The sequence below is a fragment of the Hippichthys cyanospilos genome, chromosome 9, assembly GCF_059441005.1.
Source record: "Hippichthys cyanospilos isolate Australia breed blue-spotted pipefish chromosome 9, RoL_Hcya_1.0, whole genome shotgun sequence".
In the NCBI taxonomy this organism is placed as follows: Eukaryota; Metazoa; Chordata; class Actinopteri; order Syngnathiformes; family Syngnathidae; genus Hippichthys; species Hippichthys cyanospilos.
Genome location: NC_142377.1, coordinates 18,358,196 through 18,373,066, shown reverse-complemented (window position 1 = coordinate 18,373,066; position 14,871 = coordinate 18,358,196). Strand labels below are relative to the sequence as shown.

The 14,871-nt window shown below is 40.0% G+C and overlaps 3 protein-coding genes across 3 annotated transcripts; all 3 read right to left on the bottom strand.

Moving 5' to 3' along the window:
• Positions 1-1,495: 1,495 nt before the first annotated feature.
• Positions 1,496-9,171, bottom strand: rbm5 (RNA binding motif protein 5). Its single transcript, XM_088424066.1, has 25 exons — positions 9,029-9,171; positions 8,773-8,811; positions 8,103-8,295; positions 7,292-7,459; positions 7,134-7,203; positions 6,656-6,729; positions 5,926-6,009; positions 5,593-5,653; positions 5,266-5,331; positions 5,001-5,161; positions 4,819-4,916; positions 4,649-4,736; positions 4,506-4,574; positions 4,055-4,112; positions 3,876-3,973; positions 3,656-3,791; positions 3,489-3,580; positions 3,240-3,419; positions 2,965-3,105; positions 2,806-2,892; positions 2,549-2,725; positions 2,399-2,473; positions 2,229-2,329; positions 2,014-2,143; positions 1,496-1,923 (listed from the first exon to the last, which is right to left on the bottom strand). Exons 2-25 carry the CDS (start codon positions 8,787-8,789, stop codon positions 1,798-1,800), a joined length of 2,550 nt encoding a protein of 849 aa, XP_088280192.1. The 5' UTR covers positions 8,790-8,811; positions 9,029-9,171; the 3' UTR covers positions 1,496-1,797.
• Positions 9,172-10,084: 913 nt separating this feature from the next.
• On the bottom strand, positions 10,085-12,215 carry brk1 (BRICK1 subunit of SCAR/WAVE actin nucleating complex). The gene is made up of 3 exons (XM_088423291.1): positions 12,047-12,215; positions 11,548-11,630; positions 10,085-10,597 (listed from the first exon to the last, which is right to left on the bottom strand). The coding sequence occupies exons 1-3, from the start codon at positions 12,162-12,164 to the stop codon at positions 10,571-10,573; spliced, it is 228 nt and encodes a 75-aa protein (XP_088279417.1). The 5' UTR covers positions 12,165-12,215; the 3' UTR covers positions 10,085-10,570.
• An 808-nt stretch (positions 12,216-13,023) lies between these two features.
• On the bottom strand, positions 13,024-14,660 carry LOC148419285 (glutathione peroxidase 1-like). Its single transcript, XM_088423290.1, has 2 exons — positions 14,396-14,660; positions 13,024-13,692 (listed from the first exon to the last, which is right to left on the bottom strand). Exons 1-2 carry the CDS (start codon positions 14,612-14,614, stop codon positions 13,342-13,344), a joined length of 570 nt encoding a protein of 189 aa, XP_088279416.1. The 5' UTR covers positions 14,615-14,660; the 3' UTR covers positions 13,024-13,341.
• Positions 14,661-14,871: the final 211 nt, after the last annotated feature.

Below are 14,871 nucleotides of genomic sequence, written 5' to 3'. Positions count from 1 at the left end.
TAGCTACACCTGCATATAACCGGAGCCCATCCAAGAGCTGGGCAGAGTTTTACAACAGAAGAAAAATTGCCACTAAACACGTCTTCACTACATAACTTTTAGGTGAAATCAAGTGGCCTACTTAGGTCATTTGCCTTGGCGTGCCCTGTGATTGGCTGGCAACCGAAGACCCACCTACTGTCCGAAGACATCTGGGATAGGCTACAGCAAGCTTGCGACCCAAGTGAGGATAGGCCAAGATAATGGGTGGATGGATGGATAAAATACACTATGTATGGTCTTTATAGTCCCACTATTTAACTGTAAACACAGTATTTTTGTTAATTTTGCATTTGTGAAATATGAACTCAGGAGAGGCCATTTTGCCACTTGCTGTCCACTGAAAAAAAAAAAAAAACAATTACTCAGGTAAGTACTCAGTGAACAACCACTCATGAATCAGATTGTGAATGTGACATGACCAAGCGCAAACAACAAGTGAGCTGTGATTGGTCATCTCAGCCAGCTATTCCCATTTTTTTTAATCACCACTGACCAGTCGAGATTTTTATTGTTGATGGGATGCAAATATTAAGAGCGCATAGAATTTGAACTCCCCATTAACGGAAAACGATTGGGAGCCATCAGCTTGTTTCTGTCTTTACCCATATGGGATGTAGTGAGTCTCGAAAATACTTTTGAGGCTGCCGCCATTTGCGAGCTCATCTGGATTGGTAAAAAAAAAGAAAAAAAGTAGAGAACCCATTGTCAGTTTATGGATCATTTTTGGAGGAAGTAGCGCTTGAAGTCCTAACTGTGAAAGGTCATCATTTCAAGTAGGACGCCTTTCTTTTTCTTCAAAATTGGAGGCTCATATCCTGTCTCCTTCCAAAAGATGTCTGTTTCTTACCCATTTTACTTCTTTGTGAAATTTTGGTACTCTATACTATAGAGTACAGACAGAAACAAATCCATCTGGCCAGTTTTCAAAATAAAATATTTTTCAGACTTGGATAATACAAAAAACTGAAATGGCTCATTATTTCGGATGCGGCCCAGTACCGGGCTGCGGACTGGCAGTTGGTGACGTTGGATCGAAAGCCCTTTGCATTAAGCGCGAGTTACTTGTAATAATAAAACTACATCTGCCACTTTCCCCTCAGAAATGTAAACACATTTATAACAGACTCCGCCCATTGTAAAGCTACATACTATTGTTTTTATAATGGATAATTACATAATTTATGTGTCTCCAGTTAAAAAAAGTAAAAAAGTTGACCTCATTTTACAAGTTGATATTAAACGGCAGAGGCCTTTATGGTGCATAATAAGCATCCCAAATGTATTTACACGGACATGTTTACAACTGTTAGCAAAGAAACTGGGAGTATTTATTTTTTGTTCAGAACCAAGATGGGCCTTTGGATATGTACAGTACATTTCACATGCTCACTGCAGTTATATTTTATTTCATTTACATAGCAGGTGAAAGTTTTCTTAAAATAAAACGAGAAAAAAGTTTTTTGTGTAGTTTATTTGCTGTCAACAGACAAAAATTTTTGTATAAACTGTACAACCTCTGATAGACTGAAGGAATATCCTATGAGTAACACAAAAAAATATTTAAAACACAAATTACTTTGACTGTGCATATGTACAACATAAATTATATTTACTCATTTTCACATGCTTCCAGGTGAACTTCCTTCTGTTGGATGCTCCAGCAGCTGTGGCTCAAGGCGAAGAAATGGACACATACGGAAGAATGTGCTCTACCACTCCAAAGAAATAGAAAAAGTAGTCCTCTGCTCATCTTGATCACTCCAGTTCAGTAAAGCGGGCAAACATGGCTTTGCGAACGGCATCTTTGTACGTGTCTGATGCTGAGAGGGTGTAATTGCTGCCTTTAGTTCCAAGACCGGCTCCTTTGGTTCTCAGTTGTGCCTTGAAGTGTGATACGAAGGGCGCGTGAATAATCTCCCTGTTCTTAACTTGCATACAGCAAGTTGATATGAAACGAATGTTATCAAATACCTGAATGGGTGCAGTGATGCCCTGCTGGTTGCGACCGAGGCCTTTCCCCTCCTTCCAGCCCATAGCTTGCAACATTTTGCTGCCAATATTATCACTGTTGAGGCCATCTTTAGTGGGCTGCTCGTAGTTACTACAGAAAAGGAAGAACGAGGTTAAAACTCAAATAGAACACGCAACTAAACGATGCGGTGTTAAAAGTAATAAAAAATGCGTACACAACTGGTGCTGGTTGGCTGTATTTCTTCTTTTTGGGAACCGGGGGTTCAGGGATGCCATATTTTTCTCGTCTCTCGGCAGCTCTGTCTCTGTACTTCAACTAAAAACAAACAGATTAAATGAGTTCATTAATTCATACATAAAGTCAAAAAAGACAACTTTGTCAAACCTCTGTTTCTCTTCTCTCCAACTCCTCAAGTTCAGCTTCACTCATTTGGGATCGTCGCATAACCTCCAGGTTTTTCTAAAAGAGAACATCTGATGTAAGAAAAAAAAAATCGCGACATTTTTATGAGTGCACAAAATTATTATTTGTTACCTTGTGGAGGTCAGACAGCTGCTGATGTCGTATCAGACCTTCTTTATTGGGAAACTGCCTCCTACACAACAAGCAGGCGAGCTTCTTCCAGTCGGTCAACTTGTCCTGGCCTGCCTCACCACCGTCAGCTGCGTCCTCGGGGTCGCTGTCGCCGCTGTAGGCTGCCACTAGGCCACACTAACAGCACAAATGCATCACTTTTACCACTAGAGGCAAATGACAAATTGATGGGGCCCCAAGTGAGACAAACCACTCACCTTGGAGGTGAGAGCGGAGCTAGTGGTCGCTTCCTCTTCAGGAACATTAATCATCTCTGGAATGAGTCTGTCTAGAACTCCAGCTTGCTGAAAATGTAGCCCATCCGCTTAGACATGGAATTGCAAATACCGACATACAATAATCATATACTTGTGTACCTTTTTCTCAAATAGCGTGAATCCAGCATCAGCAGCGGCAGCCTCCTTCCTTTCCTCTTGACTGATTGGCTGGAAGCTGCTCTTGAAGTTCTCCTTCTGCTTATTAAGACTTTTAGCCCAGCGTTCCATATCTTTAGCAATCTGCAAAAATAAATTATTCCATCAAGATTAAAAAAAATTGAACTTCTCATTCTGCTTATTAAAACTTTCAGCAAAACTAGACAATTACGTCAACAGGAAGAAAATATTTTGCTACTGTTGAGGAAACATACTACCTGCTGGGCAGTTTTGCTCTTGGGCTTTTCTTTCTTTTCCTTTCCTTCACGAGGTTCTTTTGCTTCTTTGGTTGCTGCGCTGGAAGCTGCTGCTGCGTTTGCATCGACTGAGACGGGGACGTACGTCTGCTTCTCACCATCCCAGTAAAGATACTGCTGAGTCTGAGAGTTGTAGTAATACTGAGAAGGAAACAACACAAGGTGTAATACCAAACATTGACAGTTGTTTTGAAATTGTTCGCTGCTTACATGTGTGTTGGGGTCGTAATAGAAGCCGGTTTGAGGGTCATAATAATAGCCAGATGATTCATCGTACTGATAAGTGGATGTATCTGGAACAACTGTGTAAATTACACGACATTAAGAATCCAAATAGCAACAGGGGAACATGGTAATAATAGTTAAAATGTTTATACCCGTAGCTGTGTCTGTAGTTTGCCCCGAGGTTGTCGCTGTAGTGACAGCTGTTGTCGTAGCAACAGTTACAGCGTCAGTAACTGGGAATTGTCCTGCCTGAGATTTGGCCTCCAACTGCTGGGCCAGCTGCAATGCCTGCAAGCAAGATGGTTATTTCACCTCTCTAACATTCATTCCATGAGTGGTACTTGGGAGAGAGAGGGGAAAAAAAAACATTACAAGTGCAGGCTGGCCAATTATATGGGGTTGGTAAACTTGGACGGCAGGGGAGAGAACTACACCAGCAGCAGTCGGAACAATCTTCATACCAGGGGCAGCTGTAACAATGCAGATGATTTTTTTTTTATTGTAGCTACAAGTCAAGGTAAAAACAAAATGACAATTTTAGCATTTGATACCTCCAAGAATACCGTTCTCCTGTGAGGTGCTAGCTCCTGCAACCTGATGATAGTATGCCTAGAAACAAATGCAGAAAGGTCAATAAATACCAGTAAAGTTTTAATGACAAGCACCTTCCAATCAATGGCTTTCGCGACCATATGCAGCTCTGCCACTAGATGGCACTATAAACCACTTTTTACTAGGTAAGTGTTAGCCCAGGGGTGCCCAAGACCTTGAGAGCCCCTATCAACCTGTTTTCAAAGATAGCTTCCAGCACACCACATTATTTGACATTATTACAGGTGCCTGACACAGATTCTGATGAATTGAACCAGGTGCATTGAAGGAGGCTTACATTAAAAACAGGCTGGATATGGGCCTTCAAGGCCTGGACTTGCGCAGCCCTAAATTAGCCTGTACAGAACTCCCAATTCAGAGTCTTTACGATAGCGACCATTTCTGTTCTACCTGTGACATTGGTGTGTAGCCTTCGTGCAAGAGGCTGTACTCGGATATTCCTTCTGAAGTTGGTTGTGGCTGAAAAAGAAACACAAATCATAAGCCTGCAGAAATGGTTTAAAAAAAAAAAAAAAGACAGAAAATGTTTCTACCTGACTTGAGGACCACTGAGCTGCCGCAATAGCTGTGCTTGCAACAGAAAAGGCACTGACGCGATTCCCATCAGGGAGCAAGAGATCCCTAGAGTTCAAATTAAATCATTATTACACATACTCTATATAGCCACCTGTCAGTCACAAACCAAATTGGGACGATTACACACTTTCTTGCACTCTTGGCATAATCCACCCCAATTGTTTTCCCGTCCAGTTTCAGCGAAGGCTGCAGTCCTTGTAAGATTGTTAACAGCTGCGAGGCCTCCTGTGTTTACAAATACATCAGAAACATATTTAATGTCCCATTATAGACATTGCAAGACAAACTTATATGCAAATATATCTATACCAGGGGGGAAGACAGCTGAACAAAGGCAAAGCCTCTGTTTTGCCCAGTCTGTTTGTCCTTGATTAATCGAATGTTGTTCGGAGCAAGATTAGCATACGGTGCCAGGACGGTCATAATGCCTTCCACGGTGCTCATGGGAGCAATATTTCTCAGGATGATTGCTGCGAATGAGAACGAACAAGTTAAAAAACATATTGGCCCTTATGAGCGGGCTTCTGTTCCAAATGAAGCGCCGAAATCAGTCTATCAAATTCAAGATTCTTACTGTCGCCACAGAAGTCTCCACCGGGGTGAGTTTCAAGGATGTCAGTATTACCGCTTGCCTCACATTCTGTTGAGAGAAAAAACTTGGTGCATTAGTGAGACTTTTAGATGAGACAAAAAAGGACAATAGCTAAACCCAAAGTTTGCATTTAGTCAATTGAGTGGAGTTTTGTCTGAAGTGCATGCTTTTCCCTCCCATCTGTGCTGTGTCAAACGTAAAACAATTCTTTAAGTTGAAAAATAAATCACTGGGCTGCATCCCAACATTGTTGCCTCATCCTGCTTGCCTGTTGGGAGTCGGTGGCCTTCTGTTGATTTATCTACTTACCAACTTTAGCTGCTGAACACCTGAAGCACTTCAGCCGCCTCCGGAAATTGTACAGGCCACACTGCAAGTAACCGTTCACATCATTTTTATTACACACCTGCAAATTGTCCTCTTGCACAGTGCTGCCAGAGACAACTTGGAAGTCTATATTGGTGCAGCACATGCTACATACCTGGGATACCACCTAACCTTTATGTGTGTGTGTGTGTGAGTATATGGCATAATGAAGACTAACAGGACTGCAGCTCTTTAAAAATGAAAGCGTTATATCTACTTGCATGGAGAGTTTTGTGGTGGTTTGCAAAGTGGAATCAAAACAGAGCCTTTACTTACAGTATTGCAGAGCCAGTCGCCGTAGTTGTGTCTGGGATGGCTGTAGTGCATGTCCACATTTTTCCCTTGGATGACCAGACGTTTCTGAAAAAGGAATACAAATGTTACCCGGGTTTTTGTGGCGTGTGTTGATCTCAACTCAACAGAGCAACCATTTTGGAAGGGGAGAGGAGGGGGCGAGGGAGCCCCAGCATGTATCCTTTGTTAAAGACAGACGTGATGTATGTGATGTGTAGAAAGATCTTTAAGTGTTTGGGACCCAAGTGCTCGGGATGAGCTGAAGTAAAGTGTATTAAATGACCCTAAAAGACAATTCTGACTGCTTTCCAGAGAAAAAAAAAAAAAAAGAAGAGCTCCCCACAAAAATGTTGACAAAATGACAAAAACAAAAACATTTAAAAAAATGCTTCACGGATTTAACATTTAAGATTTATATTGCATGACCCTTTCCATATCTTATGAGTAATGCTATCTTGATCACTGCATTAACACTATTAGAGCTACGGACTGTATTTTTTTTAAAGATGGTCTTGAGTTGAAAAAAAAATGCAGGATATTACTGGCTGGCTGGATATTAATACACTACCTCAAAATAAGATATTCACCCGGGGGGAGGGGAGCATCACATAATAGACACAAAAGTATTGTGGCTCAAAGCATTTGGTTGCCTTTGGGGTAATTTTCCCTAGTTCTCCAAGATTAAAACTAGACTTGGCGATTGTGAAGCAACCTGATTGGTCTCCATCCATCGGGTAGCATCTTGCAAGTGATAAAAGTCCACGAAGGCGAAACCACGGCTTAAACCTAGAGACAGCATTCAAATATAGACGGGAGGCGTGTTAGTTAATAGTCAATGGGCATATTATTAAAACTGTTCCACAAACTGCTTCACGACCCAGGCCTTGTTGGTAAACATCAGGCCAATCGTTAAAGAGTCTTACCACAGTAAACGGAAAAAGGAAAGCAATTGCCCAATACCACTGATACCGTTGCTCACGCCACGCTAATTAACAAATGCTTCCTTATTGTCCTTCTTACTTACCTGTGCGCGATTTCTAATAATGACACTTGAACGCTTCATTGTATTTTCGTTTTTAAGAACTAATCTGACCATGTTGCTGTGGGTAAATGGGTCTGACCGGAAGCAGATTTGCCCTATGATCAAAGACTAGGGGAAAGAAAAGGTCCGTCACGTATCCCAGTCTCACCTGTCTTCTTTTTCATCAGTCTGACGTCGGCAGGCTGGGGACCCTCCAGTTGATCAATGGCAAAACATATCTGAATGACAAAACAGAAAGATCATGAAAGGCTTGTCTTCCACACAACTGTCTGCATGCAAACAAAAAGGGGGGCAATAAGAACTCACATCTTCCTCAGTGACGTGAGAAGATAGACCCCATAGCATGATGGTCTTGCTCCTCTTCTCATCCCCGGGTTCTCTTCTGTAATCCTGATCTGAGTAGTCGCCATCTGAGTGATACCCATCTTCTGATCTGTCACTATTGCGTCTTTTACGCTCTCTGGGCTCTCTTGGCTGGAATACATACAGACAGTTCAGTTCCTCTCAAATCGGAATGTAACACACACTGGACTACAACAATGACTACAACTCGGAATTAACAGGTAATAAGTCATCAAATTAGATGATATTACTTCTGACAAATTAAACTTTTAGATTTAAAATTGTCAGAATCCTCAAAAATTCCATTTTGACAGTGCATTTTCTCAGATTTCTTTAGTTCTTTGTCAAATACTAGTCATTGTAACATCCAAATAAGGTAGTGGGAATTGACTGTCTTGTGACTACACACCAATTTTTGGGTCTACATTTCAACTCAGAAATGATTTTCAATTCAAAACTATTTCATTCAAATAAAAATGATTTCTGCATCAATCTATAGCTGTGCAAAGAATCACCATACTACCTCAGTCTGCTTTGCAAAACGAGACAAAATGATCATTTTATAATATGTATTCTGTTTTGATTTGTAAGGAACATGCCTCTTTCCACAAAAACAGAATGATGAAACAAATGATCTAGGGATGAGCAAGTAGCGATACCATGTACTGGTATCGGTATTTCAAGGTATTGGAACTCACAATGGCAGCAGAAATTAGTACCCGCCGATCTCTTAAAAGGTTAGGGTTAGGATATGCATAGGACTATGGTAAATCACCTCTGGACTGTCTCTAGATCCTCGACGATCCCTGTCTCGATCTCGATCTCGATCTCCTTCATTGCGATCGCTACGTCTCTCATCTGACCAGCGGCGCTCACGCTCTTGATCCCTTTCTCGCCTATCACGCCAATCGGAAGAGTCGCGAGATGCGTCGGAGCCGTATCTGCCGCTCCGTTCACTCCGACTTATCCTATTGAACAGGGCATAACAAAAATCTTAAGTAAAACACACAAATGAACATAACATACCTTAATAATCAGATCATTCAAATGATTCAGTTCCACTTAAGATATTCATATGACTGATTTAAATATATAGTTGTTCAACTATGAGTGGGATAGTGTGTCAGGCAGAACAATGAAGATAAGTCGAATACCTCATTGGTAACAAGTCATTGTGATTTCCTAGGAATTTGGAATAAGGGATCATTTGAAAATGGAAGGGCTTGTTTTCAACCTTGTTCACTCAGTTGTTGACCATTTTTGACAACTCGGTTATGCAATTAGTGCCCTCTTACCATTATTAATAAAATACTTTTGAGCAAATGTGTTGCTTCCGTGATCAGCATAAATATTGTAGGCCCTCCCATTGGTCAGTATCCCAGAAATACCCATCAATAAGTTTAATAACCACAGAGGTTAGCTGCAATCGTGGCTCTTGAACTCACCTCTTATCTGCTCCCATTTCTCCCGTTTTCACACCACCTCTAGAAAACAAGCAATGAACCATATAATTTCATTGTTGTTTAAAAGTAGTCTTACATGCGCAAAGGCAATAGAGGCAACTGAATAGTTTCAGCGCTATGGCCGCACAACACAGCTAGTATGCTGATGTCCAGTTCGGTCATTTCACAAACGCGTTAACGCGTTTTAACAATGCAAGACGAAATAAAGACATTTGCGTTTCCGTGTACACAAACTCACCAGCGTGGCAGTGCTATCTTTACTATTTGTGCAATATTTTCAAATTTGACAGCCAGCTATGACCCGGACGTCTCCTGTGAAAGAACGACACCTTCTTCTTCCCAAGATGCATCGGGGTTTTCGCTGCATCAATGTGTTGAATGTATTACCCCGTTCTAGCCTTTCAGGAGTTTTGGACGTCGATCAACACACGCTCAAACGCGTCGTTTGTGATTGTATTCAATTTCCCCTTTGCATTGTTACGAAATATGAAAATATATAAGTAGCACTGAATGCTATTGCTAATTTTCATTCAGGGAATAGGAATTGAGTTAAACCCTTATCGTTTGCGATTCACAAAATCTCTTGCAAACCGAATGGGTTGTTTATGTGTGCTTACTGTGTAAAACCATCCATCTACATTGTATAAAAGGTGACGATGGAAGTGCAAATTGCTTTGAAGGCACGAATTAACGCAACGTAAATTATGCACTCTATTCTGTACTTCGGCACTTTTCATGGCGAGCTGGTTTGCTTTGTCAATTTGCAGGACTTCAGACCAGGTTTTGTTTACTTAACAGAAGTGCTCTACATTCCACTACCAAATTTTCTGAAAAATAAACATGCAGAGGTTTTAAAATGCGTACAACATACATTTAGTATTGCTTTTGTATTTTCAGTGCGTTATTAAAGGATGCATTCAAATATCATAGGTTTTTGTGGTAAATGTCATAAAGTGTCAAACTAATGACACGCAAGAGACCCTTGACTATATCGCAATTTTTCGATTGTCAATAACTGTTGTGACCAATTTTGTCCACAGAAGGGCAGAAGATCTTAAGTCATGCAAAAATAGCCTTCACAAACATCCACATATTCATGACTAATAAACCGTATTTTTGGCTGTTCAGAGGTGTGAAAGGGCACATTAGTCTACACAGAAATCAAGTGTATACATTACCGAGGCTTAGCGCCTGCATACAAAATTGAGTGTCCTACTGAGCTATATGTAGAACTTGTCATTTCTATCATCAAAATGTTTTCAACAAAATAATGACGAGACAAAAACACCCAATATTGATATCGTCAATGTTTTTCCTATATTTTATTACAGTAATTAAATGTTGACACAAGAACAGACAGTACACAGAGTCCTTATTAAAGACTATACAAGACTTGTTCAACTTGGCACAAGAGGATGGTCCCCACTCATCAATTCTGTGCTGTGTTATTGACATAATGTAAAACACAAGTGGTCCAACATTACAACACAAGAACCAAAGTCCCCAAAATGTTAAAAGCAAAGTTTTTGATGTGGTTTTTTTTTGTTTGTTTCTTAAAAATGTCATGCCCAAGTAACACACACTCAGATGGCCATTTCCCATATACTGCTAACACAGTGGTTGCATCTTATAAAACAAGCAAAACCAGTGATACAATTTAAAAATGAGCATCATAAAGGAGGGTGCAATCCATCACACAAACTAAAAAAAAAAAAAAAAAAATTGGGCCACTGGGAGATGGAAGGATAGCATTGGATCCTGCAATTTTCCGTGATGATGTTTAAGTCAAGGTCTCGCCTTTAGTCACCTGTAAAAGTAATTATACATATAAATACATGTAAATAATACATTTAATTAAATAAAAAGGTAGCATTGTACATTAAAAATTACTAAATAATATTATTTCTAGATAGAAGAAAAAAAGCTTTGTGTTGTATGTTTTTTGTTGTTGTTTTTTTTTCCCTATTGGAACAATTATCTTTTTTTATGATCATACAGTAATCCTTAATTTTTCGCAGTTAATGGGGACTGGAACACCCCCACGATAAGTGAAAAACCCACAGCGCAACCATCCACCAATGAGTGCAGGAGTTGTAAACTACTTGCGCCTTAACTCCCATGGTCGTGCCCCCGGGAGACAATCACTTGTCTTGTAGGAGAGACCATCTCCCTCATGAAAATCACACACTGTTAGACAGACACCAGGGAGAAGAGGAAAGAGGCTTCATTGAACCTTTGTAAATCTCTTACCTAGATTTGAATTTCAAATGTAAACTCTGATTGTTATCATGTTTGGTCAGCAATAGGCTTCACTTTAATTAATCCTCCAGGCGCCGCTAACACAACCCACAGCTCTCTGTGAAACTATAGCCAAAGTCAGGAAGTGATAATAGTACATTTACTGTATAGAGTTTTATAATTTAAGTAAATTGTGTACTGCAGTAGTGTGACGTCTGTCTGGCATACAGGAAACCTTCACAGCACGTCTCTCTGCAATACATCTTTTTTGTTTTGTTTTAATCCACGATGCACTAAGGGCGCGATAGGGGACGCGCAAATCAGCGAGGGATCACTGTACTCCACTTGAGACGAACTGGAACTGTTGCGTTAAGGATCGCGTAGGAATTCTGATACTCTTTAAATCTCCGACTTTATTCTTGTAATTGGTACTTATTTTCAGTGTGGCCTTTATAGGCTGGTGAAACAAAAAGTGGAAAAGGAGCGTGCGAGATCGCAAAAGCAACGCGTCATACTTACTCTTGCTTCAATGTATTCAATTCTCCTCTCCAAGGCTGTCAACTTCTCATTGAGGGTAGCCAAGCGGGATCGACATGACATGTCTAATCGAGACACAAGAAAGACGTATCCTCATCAGCGTATTCGAAATTTCAATTTCAACGATCGCATTAGACAGTCATCAATAGCAGACGTTCTTGAAAAGTCGATTTGCCAAATACAAGATGAACATTTCGGAAGCTGTGGCGACCGAGCGGTGCTAACACTAACAGGCTAATCGAATACAATTGGTAATATCAGTTTTGGCGTGCTATATGGTTTGAGGCAAGTGTTAGCTAACCAGGCTGCATTAATATATTGTAATGTCGCTTTAGAAATATGCCATGTTTTAAGTAGGACATTAAAATACATCCCCAAACTGAATGCTATATGGGAGTGGCTACCGAGGACATCATCAAGCTAGGTAGTCAAAGACCAGTAAAGTCGAGCTTCAGTCCTGCCGTAAAAGGAGAATGCTTACCAAAAGAATTGAGGAAATCGGTAATTTTCTTTATGCTGCTCGTGATTACTTCGATGTACTCCCGGTTGGCCCAGTCTTGATGAATTTCCCTCTGCACTGGATCTTCCTGGCCGGCCATGTTGGACGAGTCGAGTTTCGGTTTGCGTCAAGCTCGCGTCCAGCCGTGTAACACCGGAAATTTACCGGAAGAGGCGTAAAAAAAAATAGACAAATGTCCACTTTAAGAAATAAAGGTGAATTTTGTTCGGGCAATTTAGAGTATACGAACACACAATACCAGTTTTTTTTTCATTTCTTTTGCCATACTGTAAATTCTTTACCGGAAACTGCTGTCAAATGCATTTTGTTTTAAGTTATCATGCACATTTCAATTGACAATGTTGACCTCGGTTTCCCAAATTAGACCCTAAAAATGTCGTTATTTTTTTGTTTAGTTTTAGAATACGCAAAGACGGAACTAAATGATTATATGTAATAATAGTTTAATTTCTGCTTATCTGAGGACTTAGCCGAACGTTTTTACCAGCTAAAATAAGTGGGATGCTCAACTAAAAGCTTAACCGGTACTGGCAAAAGACGTAGTAATAATGAAAACAATATAATAGCCTGTTCATTGTCAAAGGTTAATGAATCTGGCGGCTTTATGTTGAGGGTACAAAAGTGCCCTGATGTTCTAGAAAGATGCAATTTAGGTTAACTGAAGACCCCGATTTGTTCATAGAAGGGAATGAGAATGCTTGTTTGTCAACATGGTCCCAGCAATTGACGGTTGACCAGTCCAGTGTGTACCTCACCTACAACACAGATCTTGTTACCTATGACCCTGATGAGGACAATCATTTTAAAAAATGGATGGTTAATATCAAACTAAACATTCCAGTACTGTATTGTTAATCCGAACCTGGCATTAATATTATTGTGAAGCCATAACATAATCAATAAATTTTTAAAGACACTCAGGAAAACCCTCAGTAAACTAAGCAGTGATGCTTTTAAATGTTTATTATTCGCTTTGAAGCATTTTGTGATATCAGCCTACATCTTAGCCACATCAGTCTTTTACATATTCATCAGACACTCCCCACATATAACAGTTTTAAGGCGTATCATCATTGAGTAAAATCTCTGAATAGTCATGATGTATTGCTCATGTCATCATTTTTTTTCAATGCTGTGCATTGAACTGTGGCATTTGAGAACACAACAAAAGACACAAATAAGTCTGGCTAGTTACGATTGAAATTGACCAAATGCTAATAATTTGATAACTCACAGCAAGCCAATTGGAGTGCATGTTACTTAACCTGTTTAAGTAGCTCTTTAATATCTGTTTCTATATCAATTGTGTGAAACTTTCTGCTGTAGCGCTTATAGGGTTGCCCATCTGGACCAACCAGAAACTTTTCAAAATTCCAGGACACATCATTGCGACCCACAGGACTCCAAATGATAAATTTTGGGTCTGTCATGAGAGCCATTGCATCATCACAGGGGAATGGAAGCTTTTCTTTCAAAAATTCAAACAAGGGGTGGGTATTCTTTCCATTTACTTCCACTTTCTCAAGAAGCTGGAACTTTGGTTCGAAGCCATTTCCTGGACGGATATACTTGAGTGACCTCAAGATCTCTTCATTTTTGCAGTTTTCCTAGGTTTAAAGAAAACAAACATGATTATGTGAATGCAATTCAAATTATGTCACAAATGTGTTTTGTGAGTCCCGAAGGCCACATTTTTTTTCACTTGTAATACTGTTGAATGTAAATTATTGTCAAAGGTTAGCAGCACTGTGTGTGATACGGTGGGTAGCAATTCTGCCTCACAGTTGAAACATTTGAGGTTCGACTCACCACACCTAATTTACCATTTCCCGATCATTGAAGCCAACAATACTTTCCAATACAATTCAGAATTGGTATTTCTCCAATAACAAAGATTTACTATAGTTTTACTCTGCGAAAAACAAAATACAAACCCACCAGAGAGGTCGATTATTGAATGCATTGAAGCGTGTGCAGATCACTTGACAGACTGTTTTCATCCGTTTTCGTAATCCTAATTTGGTCCTAATAGGTTTTGCTAAATTTAAAAAAAAAAAAAAAAAAAAAAAACAAGAGGAAAGAAAATGCTGACATCATTCAGAGTCAGCTTGCTGGCCTCATGACTGCCAATTTAAAGAAACACATCGGCCACTTGTGCGCTTGTGATTCTGAAGAGAAGATTAGATTGATATGACAGCACAGATGTTCATATCTAACTGGAAAAAAATTAAAGTCTTTGTCTACCTCACCACTAATGAAACATACAGAATATACTGATAAAACGCAGAGTACATTTGACTGACTTCCTACCTGATGTCCAAACTGATTGCAGGGTACACCCAGAACGACGAGGCCTTGAGCGGAGTAACGGCTGTGAAGGACGTTCATCTGGGTGTAATCCCTGGTTGTTGTTCCTCAAAGAGACGCCACATTCTCAACGAGGACCACTTTCCCTTCTAGTGAGGAGAAATTCAAGACTTCTCCAGTCAGTAGTTTAGCTGTTAAATTGTAAAACCGTCTCGCAGCCATTGTCAAACTCTGATGTTTAATTCTGCGGAGCGAGTCCAGCCCTCCTTAATGTTTATATGGGTTATACTAACATTGGTACATTTACCAGAGGTTCCCAAAAACAAGTCAACGCAGCGGTGTAGTTCATTTGTATTTATCAACCGTTGGTGCACCAATCAAGTTGTTCTAACTTAAATTGTGTTGCCAAATGGAAAATAATAAATATTGAAAATGACAGTTTCTTTTGTTGGCGCAGTCCACAACTGGCACCTTCAAAA